Source organism: Esox lucius, chromosome 13 (genome assembly GCF_011004845.1).
Source record: "Esox lucius isolate fEsoLuc1 chromosome 13, fEsoLuc1.pri, whole genome shotgun sequence".
Lineage (NCBI taxonomy): Eukaryota > Metazoa > Chordata > Actinopteri > Esociformes > Esocidae > Esox > Esox lucius.
The window spans coordinates 25,440,846-25,462,906 of NC_047581.1; the positions used below are offsets into that span (position 1 = coordinate 25,440,846).

Genomic DNA, 22,061 nt, shown 5'->3' on the forward strand with positions numbered 1-22,061 from the left:
TTAGTCAACTTTCGAGGTTTGAAAACATACTTTAATGAATGTGTGTGTGAAAGGCCCCTTTAAGTCCAAGAGGGTGGAACAATGCAGTAACACAGGATGTCTGATAAAAATAATTCCCATTGTCTTACCATTATGACAGCTGTACATTATATATGGATGTCTGATATGAATAATTCCCATTGTCTTACCATTATGACAGCTGTACATTATATATGGATGTCTGATATAAATTATTCCAATTGTCTTACCATTATGACAGCTGTACATTATATATGGATGTCTGATATAAATCATTCCCATTGTCTTACCATTATGACAGCTGTACATTATATATGAATGTCTGATATAAATCATTCCTATTGTCTTACCATTATGACAGCTGTACATCCATATACGGTGGCCATCATATCTACATCTGCACTTCATGATGTTATTGGAGTAATCCGACTCAGGTACTTCATAGTTGGGGTTAATGACAACCTGCGGACAGAGCCACATGACTGGAGTGATCATTCTACACACAAAAAATGTATCCGCTCACCAGATAGGCTGCCATTGAGGAACTTACCTAATGTTACCAATCAAAACCCTTACCTGGAATATGTAATCTCCGGGCTTGACGTCTGTGATGTCAACCCATTGACAGTCAATATCATGTCTGTACGTATCAAAGCAGCCCACAGTGATTCCTTGCTCTCCAAAGTTTGCACACTCGTATTTCTTCTCAATACCTGACAATAGACAAGTGAGCAAAAACCCTTTGGCTTGACAGACACTGGGAGTAGAAACTGGGCTTTAGCTGAATATGTATTTGTTGTGTTCAATTCTGCCTAAACCGAGGAACTAGCTTCCCACACTACTGAGCCCAGGCAAACCAACTGAACTGGCCTGGTTATGCATTCTGTCAGGCTCCTGTCACATGGCTGATAAGAACCATGTGCTAAGAAAATATTTAAGCCAGCACCCATTGGTTTGGGTTGACATAATAATGTGTATAAAGGAGGGAGTTCACGGTGAAGGGAGTTTTTTTCCCCCATTGGTCAAAGCTCTTACCTTCGTCACAGTCCGTGTCCTCAAGACAGAAGCTGGCCTTGTGTCCCTCGGCCACCTTGGTGCCATTGAGGCTCAGCAGGTCGTAGTGGGTGAACACTTCCATGCTGTGGTAGTGTCTGGACACCGAGACACATGAGACCACCTTTATTCAACTTCTGCCTTGCAATCACGGTGCAAAAGTAAACCTACCAATCTACTACAGTGCCTATTATGTTCTCTCAGGAGCAAGTAGGCTTTCATGCAAGAGCTGGAGACACTGTTGAAAGATACGGCCCCAAGGCGGACCCAAGGAAACCCAAAATAAAAATTGACTTTTGAAATTGTATATGTTTAGAGGTCCTATGTGTAAACCCACAGGGCTCTTGGCAGATGGTTGGTAAGAGCTCCACTGCACACTGTCAGGTTTTGGCCACCATGAGGACACAGAGGGTTGGATGTATATAGAACTGCTGACTGTCAGGCTGCCTACTTCGCACAGTTCATCAAATGCCTTGACCGCAAACCTCTGAGACATTTCAGGCCATGGGCGGGGAAGTTATTGAAATGGTAAATGACAAAAAAAAACTAAAATATCTTATGAAAAGCTACAAAACTTGCTTGTAATTTACTCCCAAACATCACCAAAATAGCCAATCTAGGTGATTCACACAACTGTGAGGTCAAATAAATCACCATATTAAACAAAACAGGAAGTTATCGTCTACAGAAAGGAAATGCATGCAGCAACTTGCCTATGGCAGTCATGCCACACCCAGGAATGGCGTCCAGCCTTGGGACGGAAGTCAGACTGTCCATTGTTGTGGATCTGTGAGGAGAAGCGCAGCAGGCGGCGGACAGAGTTGGCAGGGGTCACACTGGAGGTGGTGGAAAGGCAGTTCTCCTCGTAGGCACACTGCAGCATAAACATGGGTCTGTCCTCCATATAGGTGGTCTGCTCCACTATCTGGGGGTTCAGCACCAGGTCAGGGGCAGCTGCGGGGTCAGCAGGCAGAGAGGGTGTAGGGAAATGGCACATTTAGAGCGTCACTTATCCTCAAACTTTACTGTAACATGTAATCCTGTTGGCTTCCCAAATTACAGTGTTACAGGTCAGCAATCAGAGGATTTAAACAATCAGATTGCATGACGCTTAAAACAGTCATTAAATGATAACAGGCCAGGACAGACGAATGCAAGACTTTACAAGCAAATCATCATCGTAATCTTTCAGTGCAGGAAATCGAGTCCGTGCCAGAATGCAGTCTGTGAGGGAAAGACAGGGAGTCCTCTTACTCTCCGAGCAGGAGACTCCAGCAGCATTGCGTCCCCCTCCTTTAGGACAGGTCAGGTGATCTCCGTGGTGCAGGCAGTGAGAAAGGGATATCTCAGTGCCAGAACATCTAACCCCACTCATCACCACTGGGTCAGCACTCACTTCCCCAGGCCAGTACCATGTCTCCTACAGGACAGAACAGATACCAAAAATGACCACAATCAGGGAGTGGTTTATATCACATTTTAGCGTTCCCTAAGCTCAGGTATGCTGTTGTGTGACTTTGTACAGGGGCTTGCAAAAGAACAGACGAGAGTAAACGTAACATGGGATTTTACTGGTAAAACATTTTTTTTTCCTGAAAGTATTTTTCAGTTTTTACATTTACTAATCATTTCAAACATAATGTTTCATTTTGATCAGAGTTAAGTTTACCTACTCATTAAAGCAGTTTTAACAAGGCAACAGCAAACATATCGCCCCCAAGAATGAGGCTAATTGGGCCAATTTAGATATTGTATGTCTGACATTATATGTGGCTGAATTCCAGTTACTAGGGCATTTTAGTTTTCCTTGTACCAATCATAGTAAAAAAACGCATCATTAACCCAAGTTAAGTCGAAATCTGATCAGTGGTTTCTGCAATATTGTGTGTGATGAACCGATTAACATATTGACATTTTGTTAGCTAAAACAAAAAAAGAATATTATAATTTCTTACTGTAAATACACTTTGACCTTACATTACTGCCCCACTAGAAGAACAAAATGGCTGACCAAGGTTTCAAAGCCTCCATGTGGCCAATACAAAAAAATCAGCAATCCAGGGCTTATAGACGTTGATAGCAAGACTTACGAGCAAAGCAGTTTTTGTAACAACCACAAGAGGGGGCAACCTGTTCTTTATCTCACCGTGTATAATTGTCTCCATCAATCTACTTGATTTCTTTCCTAATTTCGTTGTGTAAATATGTTAAAATCCAAGAGCGACGGTAATCATTCTCCATAAAATTGTTGGTCTACACAACAAACATACAGCACCATCTGTCATTTCCGGAGCGGTGAAGAATAGTTGGTGCATAGTCAATACAACATCAAGGTGCACTGCAGATGCCCCTTATAACAGGAGACAATACCCAGCACCACAAGAGAGACACAACCGAACTTAATCAAAACCAACATCCTTGAATCTTTCTCCGGCGTGGCAGCTGCTGCAAAAACACCAGTCATATCCACTATCTGCCTGCATGCAACACTCCATGATACATCACTCTTTCATTACATTTCCACCTCTGTTATGTGTGGAAGACAATCCCATTAAAGATTTTCCCCTTAGAACCCGAACGTTTTTTGTTCCTACTACAAAACGTGTCTGTAGACCAATAAACGTAGGAGAGAATAAAAGTAGTAGGCCTCCTCTTTCATCTGATCCAATATGGATGTCAAACTATATCGTAATGGTTATAGGAGAGCCCAGCTGCATGTTTGGGCAGGTCATCCAAATAGGAATCGGTTCTTAATTTACTTCTCTGTGTGGAAAAAACTTTGTTGTTTGTTTCACCTGGAAGGCATTGCTGGCAAAGCCGAGCCCCAGCTGTCTGCAAGTAACCATGGCCTCCATGGTGCTCCAACCATCACTGCACACTGTGCCCCACACCAGGGAGCCGTTCCGCTCCGCCAGCACCTCCACACGGCCCTCATATGGGTTCCGCCCCCCACTCAGACGCAGCTACAAAGAGAAAGAAAGACAGAGAGACACAGGAGACATATCTGTATTACTCTACTAACACACAGGTAGCAGTAATAGTCCATGCTACAATGATTTTTTGATTTTACGAAAGAAGGGAAAAGACCATTGCTGTTAATTCTTACAAGCTATTGGAGGATGCCCTGCTAAAGATAATTATCTTTACTGTTTTATTACCCAAAAAATATGTAACCTTAACACTAACCCTAACCCCTTACCTTCAATCCTAAACCTAACCCTCACCCCAAAATAATTGTTCTTGTGATTACTGTCCTTGTACCAGCAAGCATAGATATGCCTACACACACACGCGCACACACACACTTTAATATATTTTAGTCCAAAAACTCCTCACAATTATATCTCTTTAAAAATATATATTTTCGTTAACGCAAACACTAGCTGAAACTTTAACCCCAAAAACTTTCAAATCTTAAGTAAATCCTAACTGCAAAACAATCCTAAACCTTAAAGACTAACATTTACCCTAATTTCCTTAATTCAAATTGTAAAACCTCAATATAATCCTAAAATGTTTATAAATGAGGACCCACAAAACGTCTTTAGCCTGTTTTTCATAACTTGCCATGGGTTACTACACTTGTGGGGAGATGACGTTCACAGCCAAAAACCCTTACCCTCTCCTGGAAGCCCATGGCTGGGACGTTACATCTCACTGATGCATCCTCCTCATGGCTGCAACCCAGGGACTCTTTGTTGAAGAAGCACTCTGTGATGGACTTCTCAAACCCAGAGCACTCTACTTCATTCATATGGACTGGGCCCATACCTAAGAAAAGAACAGTGGAGTGAGGTTAAAAACTGTGTGGTAAGACATTCAACGAATCTGAGGTGACTCTGTAATTTGCTGTGTCACCTCATTGGTGACCATAAATTGCATTGCAGGATCTTTTCATCACGGTTATATGAGCAGCATTCAATAAAGGGGTCAAAGAGAATGTTTTTGTCTGATCTACCTGGTTTACTATTATATGTCCTTCTGTGACTAACATTCCTGGAACCCTGAGTTGGTTGGGGTTCCTTAGCCCTTGACACTAGTAAATATATGGGAAAAACATAGCCATGTGCAATTCCTTTTAATCATTCTATAGGGCTGTATTATATAAAAAAATAAATTAAAAAAACAAAACAGCTATTCAGTTATTGGTCAATCTCAAAGTTAAATAACAGAGACCCATGGTAACCAACATACCTGCAGGCAAGTCAGTGAGTGAGAGGAAACTCCACAGTCACACACACACATAGACCTTGAGGACAGTAATTAGGGAAACTGGACAATTAACGGTAGATTCTTAAATATCCCTAGATGAAAAGACAAAGTCTTCCAACACTGATGAAGTGCATTGTTTGGCAAACGGACCCGGTTGTTGACCAGGTAAAAAAGCATCAGAGTAGAAACACTTATCTAGGAACAGGTCCCCCTTTTTAATTTTAGCATATTTATTATGATCAAAACAGCCAAAGTAATCCTAGATTAGAACTACTATACTGTGAAATCTAATGAGGGGAAGTACACATTTGGACACATGGATATTTGAGCTAAATTCCAACCACGTGCATAGATAAAGGAATCCTGACGTAAAGAAATCTAACTTTTTTTTCTTTGAGGAAGATGGTTTGGGAGCAGAGAAGAATCCAATTGCCACAATTGTAAAGTTAAAGAAGTAACTCAATATCTTTAATAATAAGATGCCATCTCCATACCAATATCTTCTTTGGAAGAGTTGCCAGTAAAAAAGCCTTTACTGAGCTCAACCAAAAAATCGAAGTGGTTGAGTATGCTAAATGGCATTGGCCCTTGGATTGGAACCCGGTGCTTTGGTCAGATGAAACAAAAATAGAGTTCTCTGGCCACGCACACCAGCAGTGGTTTTGGCAACTAAGAAAATTATGATTATGCAGAACGATTGTAAAATATGATGCTGGATCTTTAATTTTATGTAGCTGTTTTTGCTTCCACTGGTCCTGGTTCCCTTGTTAAGGTCAATGGCATCATTAACTATACCAAGTACCCCTGGTACATATTAGCAGAATGCTGAAACTTGGCCTAATTTGGATCTCCTAGCAAGACAACCACCGCAAGCACCCATTGCAATCTGTGAAGAAATGGTTAATTGACCACAAACTGTGGATTTTGGAATGGCCATCTCAGTCTCGAGACTTGAATTCCATTAAAAACTTGTGGTTCAAAAATGAGGACAGTCCATAAGACCATACCGAAGGATCTCAGCGATGTGGAAATATTCTATAACGGTCTAAGTTCCTTTCCAATCTGTTCTCCAATCTCATAAAATTCTACAAAAAGGGTAAGTGGAGGGTGCACAAAGTATGAAGACCCTGTCATTGTAAATAGTACAGACTTTTAATCCTTACCCTGTCCAAGCCTACTACCAGACAGGGCCTCCTTGGCACTCCCAAAGCCCAGCTCTCGACACACCACCGTGGCTGAAAGGAGGCTCCAGTTATCATCACAGATTGTTCCCCACTCGCCATTCTTCAAAACCTCCACACGACCTTCCCCTACGATGGCCCCACCTCGCAGACGGACCAGTGGTTGCTGGGGGAAAGAGAGAGTCCAGATTCATAGGCTGATTTATTCAAACAACCAAATGACTATATGTTTATTCCCAGTATGTATGATTCTAAATAGGTATTTGAAAATATCATAATATGCTAAAACAGTATTGAAATGGTTGAATATTCTAAATCAGTAGTTTGTTGGCAAGACGAAAATGTGATTTAGAAGTAGGATTGACAGTTGTATGTCGTTCTACAAGGAAGGCTTTGCTGTGGTGCCAGATACGTTTGGGCAGTCTTCTAATATACTGGCATCACAGAAAAGCCTTCTACTGCCTCAAAACTATTCAATGATCATTATACTTCATAGTTCACACATTTAGATCTTAGTTCGGTTCAAATTGTAGTCCACTACTTTTGATTAAGGCCCATGGACAATGTAAGTGCAAATGGATGCCATTCAGGACACATACAATGTGATATTCCAGAATATGCCCAGCTGGCTCGTAAAAACGGAGATGTAAAATATGACAGGAAACAGGCAGGAGTGTAGTACTTGGATGTACAAATCAGAGCTTAGAGAATGATAGCAGAGGAAGCGAGAATGAGAGAGCTAGCTGAGAGACAGAGACAGACAGCAGAGGGAGAAGGCAGGAGATTACTCCCAGAAGAAATGTAAGTGTGGACTCCCAAAATATGTTTTCATTGGAACAGCATCAATTACCATGAGTCCATGATGATTAATCAATTAAAACATACAGAACCACAACAGATGGACTTTAACAAAACGCAGAGCTAGGTATCTCCCCACAGCTACTTCATTTGATTTATCATTTGCCCAGAAATAGCGCGGCATAAATTAGTACACATCCAAAAAGGGTGACATTGAAATATCATCACTACAAAGAGAAGCCCCATTCAAGGCACTGGCTCCGGCCTTCAGTGTATCAAATACTTGGGGAGAACAAGTATTTGATACATTGCCGATTTTGCAGGTTTTCCTACTTGCAAAACATGTAGAGGTCTGTAATTTTTATCATAGGTAGACTTCAACTGTGAGAGACAGAATCTAAAACAAAAATCCAGAAAATGACATTGTATGATTTTTAAATAATTTATTGACATTTTATTGCATGACATAAGTATTTGATCACCTACCAACCAGTAAGAATTCCGGCTCTCACAGACCTGTTTGTTTTTCTTTAAGAAGCCCTCCTGTTCTCCACTCATTACCTGTATTAACTGCACCTGTTTGAACTTGTTACCTGTATAAAGGACACCTGTCCACACACTCAATCAAACAGATTCCAACCTATCCACAATGGCCAAGACCAGAGAGCTGTGTAAGGACACAGGGATAAAATTGTAGACCTGCACAAGGCTGGGATGGGCTAAAGGACAATAGGCAAGCAGCTTGATGAGAAGGCAACAACTGTTGGCGCAATTATTAGAAAATGGAAGAAGTTCAAGATGACGGTCAATCTCCCTCGGTCAGGGCTCCATGCAAGATCTCACTTCGTGGGGCATCAATGATCATGAGGAAGGTGAGGGATCAGCCCAGAACTACACAGCAGGACCTGGTCAATGACCTGAAGAGAGCTGGGACCACAGTCTCAAAGAGACACACACTACGCCGTCATGGATTAAAATCCTGCAGCGCACGCAAGGTCCCCCTGCACAAGCCAGCGCATGTCCAGGTCCGTCTGAAGTTTGCCAATGACCATCTGGATGATACAGAGGAGGAATGAGAGAAGGTAATGTGGTCTGATGAGACAAAAAGAGAGCTTTTTGGTCTAGACTCCACTCGCCGTGTTTGGAGGAAGAAGAAGGATGAGTAAAACCCGGAGAACACCATCCCAACCGTGAAGCATGGAGCTGGAAACATCATTCTTTGGGGATGCTTTTCTGCAAAGGGGACAGGCCAACTGCACCATATTGAGGGGAGGATGGATGGGGCCATGTATCGCGAGATCTTGGCCAACAACCTTCTTCCCTCAGTAAGAGCATTGAAGGGGTCGTAGCTGGGTCTTCCAGCATGACAACGACCGGAAACACACAGCCAGGGCAACTAAGGAGTGGCTCTGTAAGAAGCATCTCAAGGCCTAGCCAGTCTCCAGACCTGACCCCAATAGAAAATCTTTGGAGAGAGCTGAAAGTCTGTATTGCCCAGCGACAGCCCTGAAACCTGAAGGATCTGGAGAAGGTCTATATGGAGGAGTGGGCCAAAATGCCTGCTGCAGTGTGTGCAAACCTGGTCAAGAACTACAGGAAACATATGATCTCTGTAATTGCAAACAAAGGTTTCTGTACCAAATATTAAGTTCTGCTTTTCTGATGTATCAAATACTTATGTCATGCAATAAAATGCTAATTAATTACTTGAAAATCATACAATTAGATTTTCTGGATTTTTGTTGTATAGTACCTATGATAGAAATTACAGACTTCTACATGCTTTGTAAGTGGGAAAACGTGCTAAATCGGCAGTGTATCAAATACTTGTTCTCCCCACTGTATGTATTTATGGGAAGAGTGCAGTGGTTAAAATTCTGCGATGCCTACTTCTTGTCTGAAGGCCTTTCTGAAGCCTGTCATGGGGGTTGGGGAGAAGGCTCTTCCTGGCACACAGCTGACCACCACGGGTGTGCCTCCGCCACATGTGCTGTTGGCCTTCACTGCCATAGTTTGGCCCAGCTTGCAGCTTGACAGGTGGGCCTCGTTTCCAGTGCAGTTCACAGAGTAGTCCCAGTAAGAGGGCTTTCTCCTGCGAGCAAACATCCTTAAAACACAGGAAAATAAGACGTGGACAAACATCTCATTACAGGCCGCTATTCCCCCCCCCCCAACACCTACAGTGGATTAAAAAGGTCTACACAACCCTGTTAAAATGCCAGGTTCTTGTGATGTGAAAGAATGAGACAAAGATAAATCATGTCAGAACTTTTCCCACCTTAAATGTGACCTATAACATGAACAATTCAATTGAAAATAAACTGAAACTTTGAGAGAAAAAAAAAAAAAACTCAACCTGGTTGCATAAGTGTGCATACCCTTAAACTAATACTTTGTTGAAGCATCTTTGGATTTTATTACAGCACTCAGTCTTTTTGGGTAGGAGTCTATTAGCATGGAACATCTTGATGTGGCAATATTTGCCCAGCACTCCAAATCTGTCAGATTGCAAGGACATCTCCTGTGCCCACTTCAGATCACCCCACAGATGTTCAATTGGATTCAGGTCTGGGCTCTGGCTGGGCCATTTCAAAACGTTAATCTTCTTCTGGTGAAGCCATGCTTTTGTGGATTTGGATGTGTGCTTTGGGTCATTGTTGTGCTGAAAGGTGAACTTCCTCTTCATCTTCTTCTCTATAACAGACACCTTAAGGTTTTGTGCCAAAATTGCCTGGTATTTGGAACTGCTCATAATTCCCTCCACCCTGACTAAGGCCCAGGTTCCAGCTGAAGAAAAACAGCCCCAAAGCAGGATGCAGCCACCACCATGCTTCACTGTGGGTATGGTGTTCTTTGGGTGATGTGCAGTGTTGTTTTGCGCCTTTTGGAATTATGGCCAAAAAGTTCAACCTTGGTTTCATCAGACCATAACACATTTTCCCACGTGCTTTTGGAGGATTTGAGGTTTGTTTTTGCAAATTTCAGCCGGGCTTTGCAATAAAAGGCTTCCTCTTGTCACCCTACCCCATTCATATGTAGAATATGGGAGATTGTCACATGTAGCAGTACTTGCCAGACATTTCTGCAGTTATTTTAATGTTACTGTAGGCCTCTCTTGGAAGCCTCCCTGACTAGTTTTCTTCTTTTGTAGCCTTCTCCTGACTGATATCTTTAAACAATGAGATCCCTCTGATGCTTTGAAAGCTCTTTGCGGACCATGGCTTTTGCTCTGAGATGCAACTAAGAAAATGTCAGGAAAATCCTACAGCTGAACTTTATTTGTGATTAATCAGAGTCACTTTAAATGATGGCAGGTGTTTAGTGACTTCTATTTAACATGAGTTTGAATGTGATTGGTTAATTCTGGACACAGCCACATCCCCGGTTATAAGAGGCTGGTAAGGTTTATTGTAAGGTTTTTATTTTTCATTTTTACCCCTTGAATATTTCAGTCTGTTTTTCAATTGAATTTTTCACATTATAGGTCACATTAAAAGTGGAAAAAGGTCTGACATGATTTATTTATGTCTCATTCTTTGACATCACACAGGGGCATTTTAACAGGGGTGTGTAGACTTTTTATATACACTGTACTACAATAAACATAAACCATTTGTAGTAGTTAAATAACAAGGCAGCTATAACAACAAAGAGTTGAGGCGACAGATGTGCCTGTTTAGTAACCCTGTGAGATGCTTGATCCTGCATCAATACTCATTTAGTTAATAATGAGGTTACTGTTAAGTCTAGGATGTGAACAACACGTGAGATTCATTTATATCTTCCAGGCCTGCAGAGATTTTAATCTATTCCCTCACTTTTTTAATGGTGAGCCAACTAATGTCTTAAATGGACATTTAAAACAGAACAGCATGTCCTCTTCCTGTCTTTATATCACATGTCTAAAAGTTGTACATCAAAGGACATTAAAGAGCAACGGAGACAGATTGTTTTCCATTCAAGATCTGGTTAAAAGAATGTTGCCTCGCCTGGAACCCAACGGCAATGTATCAAGCCTCTGCAAGAAGACACTGAAATGGTGAACATAGTCGTGTAGAAAGTCTATGGTCTTCTTGAAAAATGCATATTGATCCTAGACACATTACTCTGTCCTTAAAACCTTTAACTGAAATACGGTGGAGTTCCATTAATTCCTTTGAAGGACTACTCCAACATGGAGTGCCAAGATAGCTGACCAGTAGTTTCAAGGGCCCCCAATGGTCAAGATTACATCTGCAATCCAGTGTTCATCCACATCATTACAAAAATCACATCATGAAATAAGACAGAAACAACAAGAGCATTGTTGTTTTGGGAAAGTTAAATATTTTTACTTTTATCCATGCTCTCAAAATAGTTCTTAAAATGCTAGGTGAAACTAGAGGGCATACAGAGGCATTTCAACAGAGGTAAAGTTAAGATTATGATCTGTAGAACTTGGCTGTCTGCCGCTGCCTGGACCGAACTCCAGACTATAAAAACACAGTCTGCACGTTTCATGGGTTTCAACCGGGTGCATGTCGGCAGACACGTAGATGGAAAGTAGGGAGCTGCTGTACTGTGGTTACCTAACCAGAGGAAACTTCTCTCCCACTCTTCCCCTACTCTTCCCTGACAGTAAATCCAAGGTCAGTTTCAGTGGTTGAGGTGAGGGCTAATGTTTGAGTGATTAATAACTGTTGGATATTCCTCTGCAGGTTTCCACATGTAAATAAGACTCAAATATTCTCCAGCCCAGTCATTTCACCATTACGGCTACTTTAAGGAATTCACTAATCCTGAATATGTATACAAAGGGGGTAATTTAAGTTCTAGGACAGCAGGAATGATTATATATGAGGCGGATGTATGAAGCTAAAAGTCTAGCTTGTTATAGATTTTTTTGCCAGCTAGCTTGAAAGCTGCTAGCAGAGTAGGAAGTCCGGGTTTGGTTGTCACATGGGTAACCCTCAACATTGCAACATTTCAACAGATATGAATGCAATCTCTTCATTATTCTACATATTGGCTATTATCTCAGTGAGCTGCACTCTCAAAGAAGGCCAAATCTGGTTGACCAAATCAACCAATAATTTGTCTATTTTTCACAAGTTTCTGCTTCACAGCACAGTACAAAATAATAGAGTTCAGTATACTGAATAAAGGTAGTATAACATTTCAGTACTCAACTACTACATTTCTTCTTTGATTCATACTACAAACAGAAAGGCAACAATAAGAAAATCTCTCCCACTGTATCACCAAATTGTAAATTGCTTTTGGAAGTCTTAGAAAGCACTGAATGGCTACGGTAATATGTTACCTAAACACATGACAGAATGGAGTGAGTTAAGAGCCAAATCTTGACTGCGATAGGTTACGGGTCTGTCGCTGCCTAGGGCCCATCTTTTCCCCCGACAAAACAAACACGAGGTCAAGGTAAAAGCAAAAGGGAAAGAGATGAATGGAGTGAGCTTATTGTAGGCATAAAGAGGTCTCATTAGGTACAAGTCAAGTCCTGTCCCTCACTCACTTGTAGACTCTGGCGTTGTACTTTCTCTCTCCGGGGAAGCCGAACATGCCACAGATGACTCTGCTGTTGTGCTTGGTCCACTCCATGTCACAGATCTGCTTCCACTTCCCCCCGTCTTTCACCTCCACATAGCCCTCTGTCACAGGGATGCGTTTGCGGTACGATGACAGAATGGCCCGAATACGCACATCCTCCACCTGGATGTTTAAACTCTGTAAACCAAATAAACACACCTATTTAGGCAAAGGAGATCTGCAGGGAATAAAATGTATAGGTTCAGGGAGAAAAATTGGTTACAGTTAGAAAAATAGGGTTCCACCTGTAGGTTTCCATCTTAAACCCCAAAAAGCGATCTCTGAAAGAACAGCCGAGATTGAACACTCCTCAAGTAACCATTGCTAATTAATGGTTGATCTTTGCACCTTTGGTGAGTTGCAAGATTCCTGGAGCAACCTTAAACGTCTTAATGTAGCTTACTTACGGTATAACTTTCAGATACATTTCACTTAGGCCACTTGTTAATGTATTTCCTGTTAATCGGTTCTCTTGTATCACATGTTAAGGGTGAACAATGACAGTTTTGTATCTTCATTGGGGCTAACAAATATTTATGTTCTCCTGTATATAGCCATGTTGGAGTCATTTCAACTTTAATACAACATGTAATCAATATGATAATATGATCCAAATCATTCTATGAACGAATTTATGCATATTTATGATTGCAGTGTACCATATTTATGATTGCAGTGTACTGCTAAACATGATGAGCAGGAATAACATTATTCTAACCAGAAGGTGAATCTGACAGTCACACTTACAATAAGACACATCCAATCTCATAGGCTCCACTGGCAGTTCAGGGGTTTTATCACCAAAATAAACTTTCAGGTACAAATTATACCATGTGTGATATGATATAATGAGGTATGATCAATACAAATGAATTTACTCCTCATGTATCTGTATTAGGTAGCTTCCCTTGCTAGTTTTACTGAAAGCTTTTAGCAACGACCCCCCTGGTACCAATTCCAGGAAAATGCTCCGACTGCACATCCTTGTAAAGCCTCTGAAGTTCACCAAAACAGTTTTACAATACCATCACCTCATTAATCACAGCACAGAAGAAGCTGTGCAGCAAATTCTCGGCTTTTGAACAAAGTTAGGATTCAAAGCAGTGACAGTGCCATCTAAAATAACACGTTTTAAAAGTGTCTTTGGAAATATGCAAGAAGGTGACAGACTCAGTGTGGGTATTGTAACACTGGCCTAATAAACTCTTTAGGATCATTATACCAGTTGGCACATGAATTTTGCAAAAATTCCCCACAAAGCATTTTCACTGGTTTTAAATCCATTGGTGGCTCTCACTCAGAGTATTCATTGAGTACACTGTAGTATCAAAATAAATACAATAAGAATATAATTTAACTTATATAATTTAAGGCAGAAGTGGTGAGAGTAACATACTTCTCCTGGAAGCGTTGGGCATTAGATCAAAGGCAATGTACTCCCTGTAGCTAGTTTACTAGATACACCACACCTTCAACCAAATGGATCTCCCCAACAGACAATATGTCACACGCAGGCAGATGGGCATCTCTTTATACACCAAACCACAGCAACATGACTGTCTTTAGGAGCAATACATTTTAGTTAACACAGTAGGTTACTAAACTGGCTACTGGCTGTATATCAGCCAACACATCTGTCTTTTTCAAAAAGCTACATGGAGACCATATGTGATGACTGTTGGCCTTTGAATTAACTGCCTCTCTTCCAAAAACCCAACCCACATTCCAGCATTACGTGACTGTGAAGGCCTTGTCAAAGAGAGGAGAGCACAACTGTGTGATGGGTGTCTCTCCTCGGCAGCTCTCCGACCCAAAGCCACGTGGTCAGAAGTGTTGCAGTAGGGAATAGGCTGCCATTTAGGGCCAAGTTACAACCTTTAATCAGAAAAAGTTAATTGCTCCTGAAATGTCATTCACATCATGCCACAGGCATGTTCAGACACCACCAAACCATGGACAAACTATAAATTAACAGCATACTCCTTCCCAGGGGGGAAAAAACATTTCACAGATGACCACATTAACCAGCAGGTGGATGGAAGAAATACATCACATTGAGGATGAAAATATAGCTGCGGGTTCAGTGACCATGTCTGTATTTAAGTTCTCTGGTACTGTAGCTTTGAAGAAAGTGATTTAAAAAAAAGACCTAGGTTGCATCCCAATTTCTAATGTAATGCACTGCTTTCAACCAAGACACATAAGGAACTGAAAGTAGGATCTTCAGGGATAACGAGACGTTTCTTACTTGCTATGTTATAAACCTCACAAGAAACTTTGGGAGTAAACAGTTGTTGAAATGAACATTGTGTCCTAAACATTAGCACAGAGATAAATAATAGTCACAATCTCAGATGACAGGGCTTTAAAGAACATAAGACCCCCTCTCTTCCCTAGAGACTTACAGTACACTGACCAAGGAAAATTCCTGCAATTCCCACATGATTTACATACGGTATGAAGCAGTCTTTCAGTTTTACTTAAACCTACCAGTTTACACAGAAGCAATTCGTAAACAAAATATCATTCATTTAGTTTAGATCTAAACGAGGAAACTGGCTCAAACGTCTCACAACCGCCCACTTGCCTCCTTGTAAGAGGTCATCCAAAACCTCTAAATGACTGATTTCCTGTTTAAATTTCAGGACTGCACGTGCCTCTGTGCCTGGTTCTACTAGCAACAGAAAAATGCCTCAAGATTGCGGCAGTGTGTGATAGAGAGCACAGCAGAAAACAGCAGCAGCCAGTGACATTTTTCTAACATGTGGCTTGTTTCTTTGCACTCTGAGGAAGGGATTTCCAAAAAATTGGCTGCACAGGAAGGTGCTACAGATGGAAAAACCATTAGTCGGATGCATCTTTCTGAGGATTTAGAGAAAGAAGCGGAGGACAGGAAGTTGAGACCTACGTCTGTCCCTACTAAGTCTTGAATCACTCTGAGACGACTCCAGAAGGAGTCATAGGTACTAGTGGTAAACGAATACCTTCCTAGACTATGTTAATGGAACATTGTTAAGTATGTCATTGTTGCTATGAACCTAATTAGGTCATCGATTATGGCTGCATACATTTAAGTTACTTAGCAGATGCTCTTATCCAGACTGACTTACAGCAGTTAGTTCACCTAAATGATTATTAGGAACACCATACTAATACTGTGTTTGACCCCCTTTCGCCTTCAGAACTGCCTTAATTCTACGTGGCATTGATTCAACAAGAATGAAAGCATTCTTTAGATATGTTGGCCCATATTGATAGGATAGCATCTTGCAGTTGATGGAGATTTGTGGGATGCACATCCAGGGCACGAAGCTTCTGTTCCACCACATCCCAAAAATGCTCTATTGGGTTGAGATCTGGTGACTGTGGGGGCCATTTCAGTACAGTGAACTCATTGTCATGTTCAAGAAACCAATTTGAAATGATTCGAGCTTTGTGACATGGTCCATTATCCTGCTGGAAGTAGCCATCAGAGAATGGGTACATGGTGGTCATAAAGGGATGGACATGGTCAGAAACAATGCTCAGGTAGGCCATGGCATTTAAACGATGCCCAATTGGCACTAAGGGGCCTAAAGTGTGCCAAGAAAACATCCCCCACACCATTACACCACCACCACCAGCCTGCACAGTGGTAACAAGGCATGATGGATCCATGTTCTCATTCTGTTTACGCCAAATTTTGACTCTACCATCTGAAAGTCTCAACAGAAATCGAGACTCATCAGACCAGGCAACATTCTTCCAGTCTTCAACTGTCCAATTTTGGTGAGCTCGTGCAAATTGTAGCCTCTTTTTCCTATTTGTAGTGGAGATGAGTAGTACCCGGTGGGGTCTTCTGCTGTTGTAGCCCATCCGCCTCAAGGATGGGCTACAACCCTAGAAATGGTTGTGCGTGAAAATCCCAGTAACTGAGCAGATTGTGAAATACTTAGACCAGCCCGTGTTCAGGAGATTGTCTTGACCAGGACCACACCCCTAAATGCATTGAAGCCACTGCCAACAGGTGTTCCTAATAATCCTTTAGGTGAGTGTATATATTCCTATTATTTCTGCACTGGTCCCCAGCATCAATTGAGCCCACAACCCTCTAAGCCAGTGTTTCTCAACCCTGCCCCCCTGCCCTACATGCTTTAGATCTCTCCCTGCTCTGATATACCTGATTCAAATGATCATAAGCTACATCAGGTATGTTAGGGCAGTGCTAGATCTAAAATATGCAGGGCAGGGGGGTGTCCAGGAGCAGGGTTGAGAAACACTGCTCTAAGCACTGGTTCTACCAAGTGAGCTACATAGGACCCCATACTGACAATTATTTATTCAGAACCAAGATGATGCCTCCTTAAATGACCTCACTGTTTCTGGCTCCTAACCAACATAACAGTCTAGTTTTTATGTATGTTTCTATTAGTATTATGTGTAACGTGCAGACAGGAAGAGAAATACTGCAATAGGAATAAGAAGTTAAAAAAGGAAACCATGGTGTGATTATCATAATATGCAGGTCTGTTTAGAACTGCCATTGTACTTGCATTTTTACCGTTACAAATATATGCATGTCTGTCTCGGGATCTCATTGCTGCTGTCTCTGCATCTCAGTTGCACATGCTACCTTTTTACTTCAATTTGCTTTGACTGCACATCGAGAATGCCATTTAGAATTGCCATTTGTACCCAAACAAATATTATCCCACTATTAACATCGACTATACTTAATACTTGCACATTTTTGGCCCTCCACCATTTGTCTTAATTGCACATTTAGTATTGCCATTTGTACTGCATTTGCCTTCATTGCACATCTATACATTCCACTTGCAATATATACATACTTATTACTTGTAAATACTTGTAAATGTTCTGCCCTCTTCTGTTTTGCACTTCTGGTTAGATGCTTACTGTATTTCATTGTACTGTTCTTGTACTTGTTCAATGACAAAGTTGAATCGAATCGAATCTAAGACTGTATCCAAATCAGAAAATGCAGGTTAATGGCAACATCTTTGCAAAACTGAAAGGCAACAGGAGACAAAATCACTCAAACAAAGCAGTCATGAACTTTACAAAGCAATCAAAGAGCCATCACAGACTACCGGCCAAAGAACCCTACCCCCACAGCCAACGACGTCTCCTTCACCATGAGTTCTATGCACAATGTCTGCTTCACAGGTTCTATGCACGCTTCGACAGGGTCAACAAATAGCCAGCCATTAGAGCTGAGCACCCCCCAGATGTCCTCCCTCCACACTATCCACCACAGAAGTGTCGTCTGCACTGAACAGGGTGAATGCACGAAAGGCTGCTGGTCCTGATGGCGTCCCTGGGCGTGTGCTCAGAGCATGTGCTGGGCAGCTGGCCGAGGTCTTTACTGACAATTTCAACATGTCACTGGCCCAGGCGGTTGTCCCAACGTGCTTGACCACAACCATTGTGCCAGAGTCGAAGCAGTCGACCGCGTCTAGCCTGAATGACTTCAGACCTGTCGCACTCACCCCCACGATCATGAAGTGCTTTGAAAGACTAGTTCTGGCCCATTCATAAATGTACAACCCCTCTAAGCTGGTCAACAAACTCCATAACCTGGGGATCTCAGTTCCTCTCATTTTGGAATTCCTAACCAACAGACCCCTCAAGTTCACCTCAAGTTCGCAGACGACACCGCGGTGGTAGGCCTGATCAGTGACAATGATGAGTCAGCCTACAGGGAAAAGGTAATATACCTGGCTGCATGGTGCGCTGACAACAACCTAAAAAGTTGAATCTAATCTAAATAGTGAGTATAAATTAATGGGTCAGAGATGAAAGGAATGTGTCAGGGTCTTTAGACAAAAACTGAATAGAAAGGGAAATCTAGCTGGATCAGGGACACTGAAGCATCACACCAAAACTAGCTCAACACCTTTGCTCGTTTAAAAGAAAACCAAACACTGCCACCAGTTAAAGCCCCTGCAGTGCGCTCACAGTATCTGTGGAAAATGTGAGTAGGACTTTCAAACATGTCAACCCTCGTAATAGTTGCTGCCTTATGGCATTCCTACCTACGTCCTCAGGCCATCGCCAGATGGCTGTAGTGTTCACAATCATATTCAACCTCTTCTGTCGGTTGTCCCCACCTGTTTTAAAATCACCTCAACATTGTCAGAACCCAGACCATTTTCACTCTGGTCATTAAGTGCTTGAGATGCTAGTGTCGGACCAGACCACCTCCACCAGAACACCAGCCACCCAACGCATTTCACATAGCGCTCCAAAAACCCCAGAAATGACCCATTGGACCTACCCTCTATCCCCACCCGCATGGACAGCAGTAACACTTATATGAAAATGACATCTAAACCATAGTGATTCACAGCTTAAAAGGGAACTAAGAGACCTGTGTCTGAACTCAGCCCTGTGCAACTGGATCTTTGACTTCCCGACAGACCCAGATGCAGAGGGAAGGTAATCTCACCTACAATGCGCTGACCCTCGTGGCATTCCTGATAACCCACAGCCCACTACATACAACCATAGACAGAGATGCATGACAAACAACTCCCTCAACATTAAAAAGAAAGGAGGGAATCATGGACTTCAGGAGACAAAAGAGAAAGCATGGTCTCTACAGAGGCTAAAATGATTGTTTCTAAATGTGCAAAGCTCTAACATTGTACTACCATACCGACACTGTGGTAAAAACCCCCTAACAGATGCTCTACATTATCAGGCAGATAACAGCATCTGGCATGTCCCTGAGGACCACCTCAAACGTCCACAGGCACACTACAGAGGAAAAACACATATGCCGCATCAGTGCCTCGTATGACAACTGTAACGGTCGTAATCATATGGCTCTTTAGAGAGTGATGAAGACAACCAGCCCACCACCGGAGTGTCACTTTTTGGGGCTTATAGCGCTGCAATCATCTAGCAGTCAGAGACGGTTCAGGGGCATCATATCCAGGACAAAAAGGCTCAAAATAAGTTTACTGTTTATCAGCACCATAAAGCGCCTTTACGGATTCCCACACAAAACCCACTGTTGCTCGTGCATCATTGATATGCATGGTCTCATCTCACTCGGCACACACACTGACATACATCTACACACATCTAGTCCACACAGTCCCAGATACATAATGAACACTGATGGTGAACATTGTTAACTTAGCATTTTATGGATTGCTCCATATTACTGGGAATTATCGAAATATTAATTATTGTAAACAAATTAACATAAGTCAACTCATTTTCTTTGTCCTCCAATGATTTAGAGATATCTTACACATCAAAACAAAGAACTGGCCAAGCTCCAGTTGGAAAGCAAACATTTTCCCACAGGGGCTAACAGTCACATTTCTTTGGGTGAGGTTTATTATACAGGGCATTTAAAGATTTCCCATCCAAATGGAGTAATGCTTGAGAAATAACTGAAATATAAATATTAAAACGAGCTGGAACCAAGAAGACAAATGCAGAATTCTGAATATCACAGTTTATTGTAGGAACACAGCTACCCTGCGAGAACTACGATACATGTAGCTGGTAGTAAGTCATTTATTTCAATAGAGGCTGGGATATCAGCTTCTATTAGCAAATGGAAAAGAAGCACCTTCAGTTTCTGGTTTCTAAAATGTAACACAGCTCCCTCATCTTCTGTTCAAGAGAGAAAACAACCAATGGGTTGTTGAAATTGAATTTTTATAATGTAAAAAATAAATCTAAAATGACATTTTCACAGCTATTGTAAGCTAGTTGATCAAAAGTTGTCAAAATGCCATGCCTTTAGCCACACCACAGACTAATACATTTAACTGACAGTTGTTTTAGCATTTCTCTGCATCCATTCATTTAATAGATGCCGAAATTGACCAGCACGGCCCAGGTTTGTGGGATTAGTACCCAAATATGATTTTCTGGCAACTCTTTGTGTCTTTTTTGGGTGCCACAGAACAAAATCCCTGTAGAAGACCAGATAATGTGTTCTCCACGGTGCGTACATCTACACAGGGTGTGCTTCAACAAACTGGATATCACACATTTGGGGAGAAACATCTGTGAAAAAGTAAGTAAAATATGAAAATTCGACATTTGTAACAAGCATTAGTTGTTACTCCTCTGTATTTACAGACTGCAATTACCAATTCCATAAATTACTCTTTATGAAATTACAGCTTTTTAAAATGGTATACATTTGTTTGTGGACTTTAATGAACACGGAACTCATAATCTCAGGCCAGAATGTGACCTCCAGCCTCCACCAGAACATACTATTAATGCCAGCAGTAACAACACCAATGAAGCCTGCAACATATGGTTCCAATAGAAACCCTAAACCAGATTTAATTGTAGCAGAAATCACCAAAGATCCCATTGAAACTAGGTTACAAATTGACAGAGAAGACCCATCCCTAACTTGTGTGTTTTCTGTCAACTCTGTGGCAGTAACAAAATGACTGGTGTTTCAAAATAAGACTACTGCATTCATGTTGGTTTGACCCCTGCGATAACTTGTAACTGTGAACTCTAAACTACAGCAGGCAAATGCTTCTTCTAATGACCTTTGGAATTTTGTCATCTGTTCTGCTCCACCACAGAACTTCACACATAGCCTGTGACCCCTCTCTGAGAATGCTGACTGGTCCAAACAGCTCTAATTAATGTTATCATTTCTGATTTGGTCTGTGGTTTGTTAACAATTAAATATTAGAATGTTTCTCTGGTCCTTTTCTGCTCTTCATGGAAAAGTTTTAGAAAAAATTCTACAGTATTTGTCTAGGCTTCTAGTCCTCTGGCCTAGCAAGCATCACTTGGTGCATTTTATATAGTGTCTGTTGGAGCTTGGAGATGTATGCCTTGTCAAAAGTAATAAATTGTTTCTTTACGCATTGCCTGATTTATGGTCAACAATGATGATGGTCAACAATCAAAAAACCTTTTTTCTCATGGTGAGGGATCGCAAATGGATTTCACATGTGTTTTCTCTCACTTTCATACCCCAGAGAAACAGGAAAACCTGGAAGGACATAATACTTGACCATGCACTTAAAGAAGAATGTTAACCCAAACTTAATTTAGATTTTAATTATAAGAATCCTTGCCGGTGCCAATAATTTGAACACCTATCATCTTGAGAAAAAATATATTACAAATAAAAAAAAAAATGCAATTGAATTAATGTTTTATTCATGTCGAAGTTATTTAAGATAAAGTATAGCTCTTTAACAGTGTGGT

General features: G+C 41.5%; 1 protein-coding gene across 2 annotated transcripts in view; it reads right to left on the reverse strand.

Annotated features, from left to right (window-relative positions):
- The window catches only part of loxl2b (lysyl oxidase-like 2b), a 35,421-nt gene that overhangs the window by 1,817 nt on the left and 11,543 nt on the right, over positions 1–22,061 (reverse strand). Inside the window, exons 4-13 of one of the 2 annotated variants that reach the window (XM_010902834.4) lie at positions 12,775–12,986; positions 9,153–9,354; positions 6,447–6,630; positions 4,691–4,842; positions 3,867–4,034; positions 2,326–2,491; positions 1,785–2,025; positions 1,054–1,169; positions 595–731; positions 369–480 (exon numbers count right to left, since the gene is read on the reverse strand). In XM_010902834.4, coding sequence (XP_010901136.1) covers positions 369–480; positions 595–731; positions 1,054–1,169; positions 1,785–2,025; positions 2,326–2,491; positions 3,867–4,034; positions 4,691–4,842; positions 6,447–6,630; positions 9,153–9,354; positions 12,775–12,986 — 1,690 coding nt within the window. Of the gene's footprint in view, positions 1–368; positions 481–594; positions 732–1,053; positions 1,170–1,784; positions 2,026–2,325; positions 2,492–3,866; positions 4,035–4,690; positions 4,843–6,446; positions 6,631–9,152; positions 9,370–12,774; positions 12,987–22,061 lie in introns of both variants that reach the window. The other variant, XM_010902833.4, reaches the window with a different exon arrangement.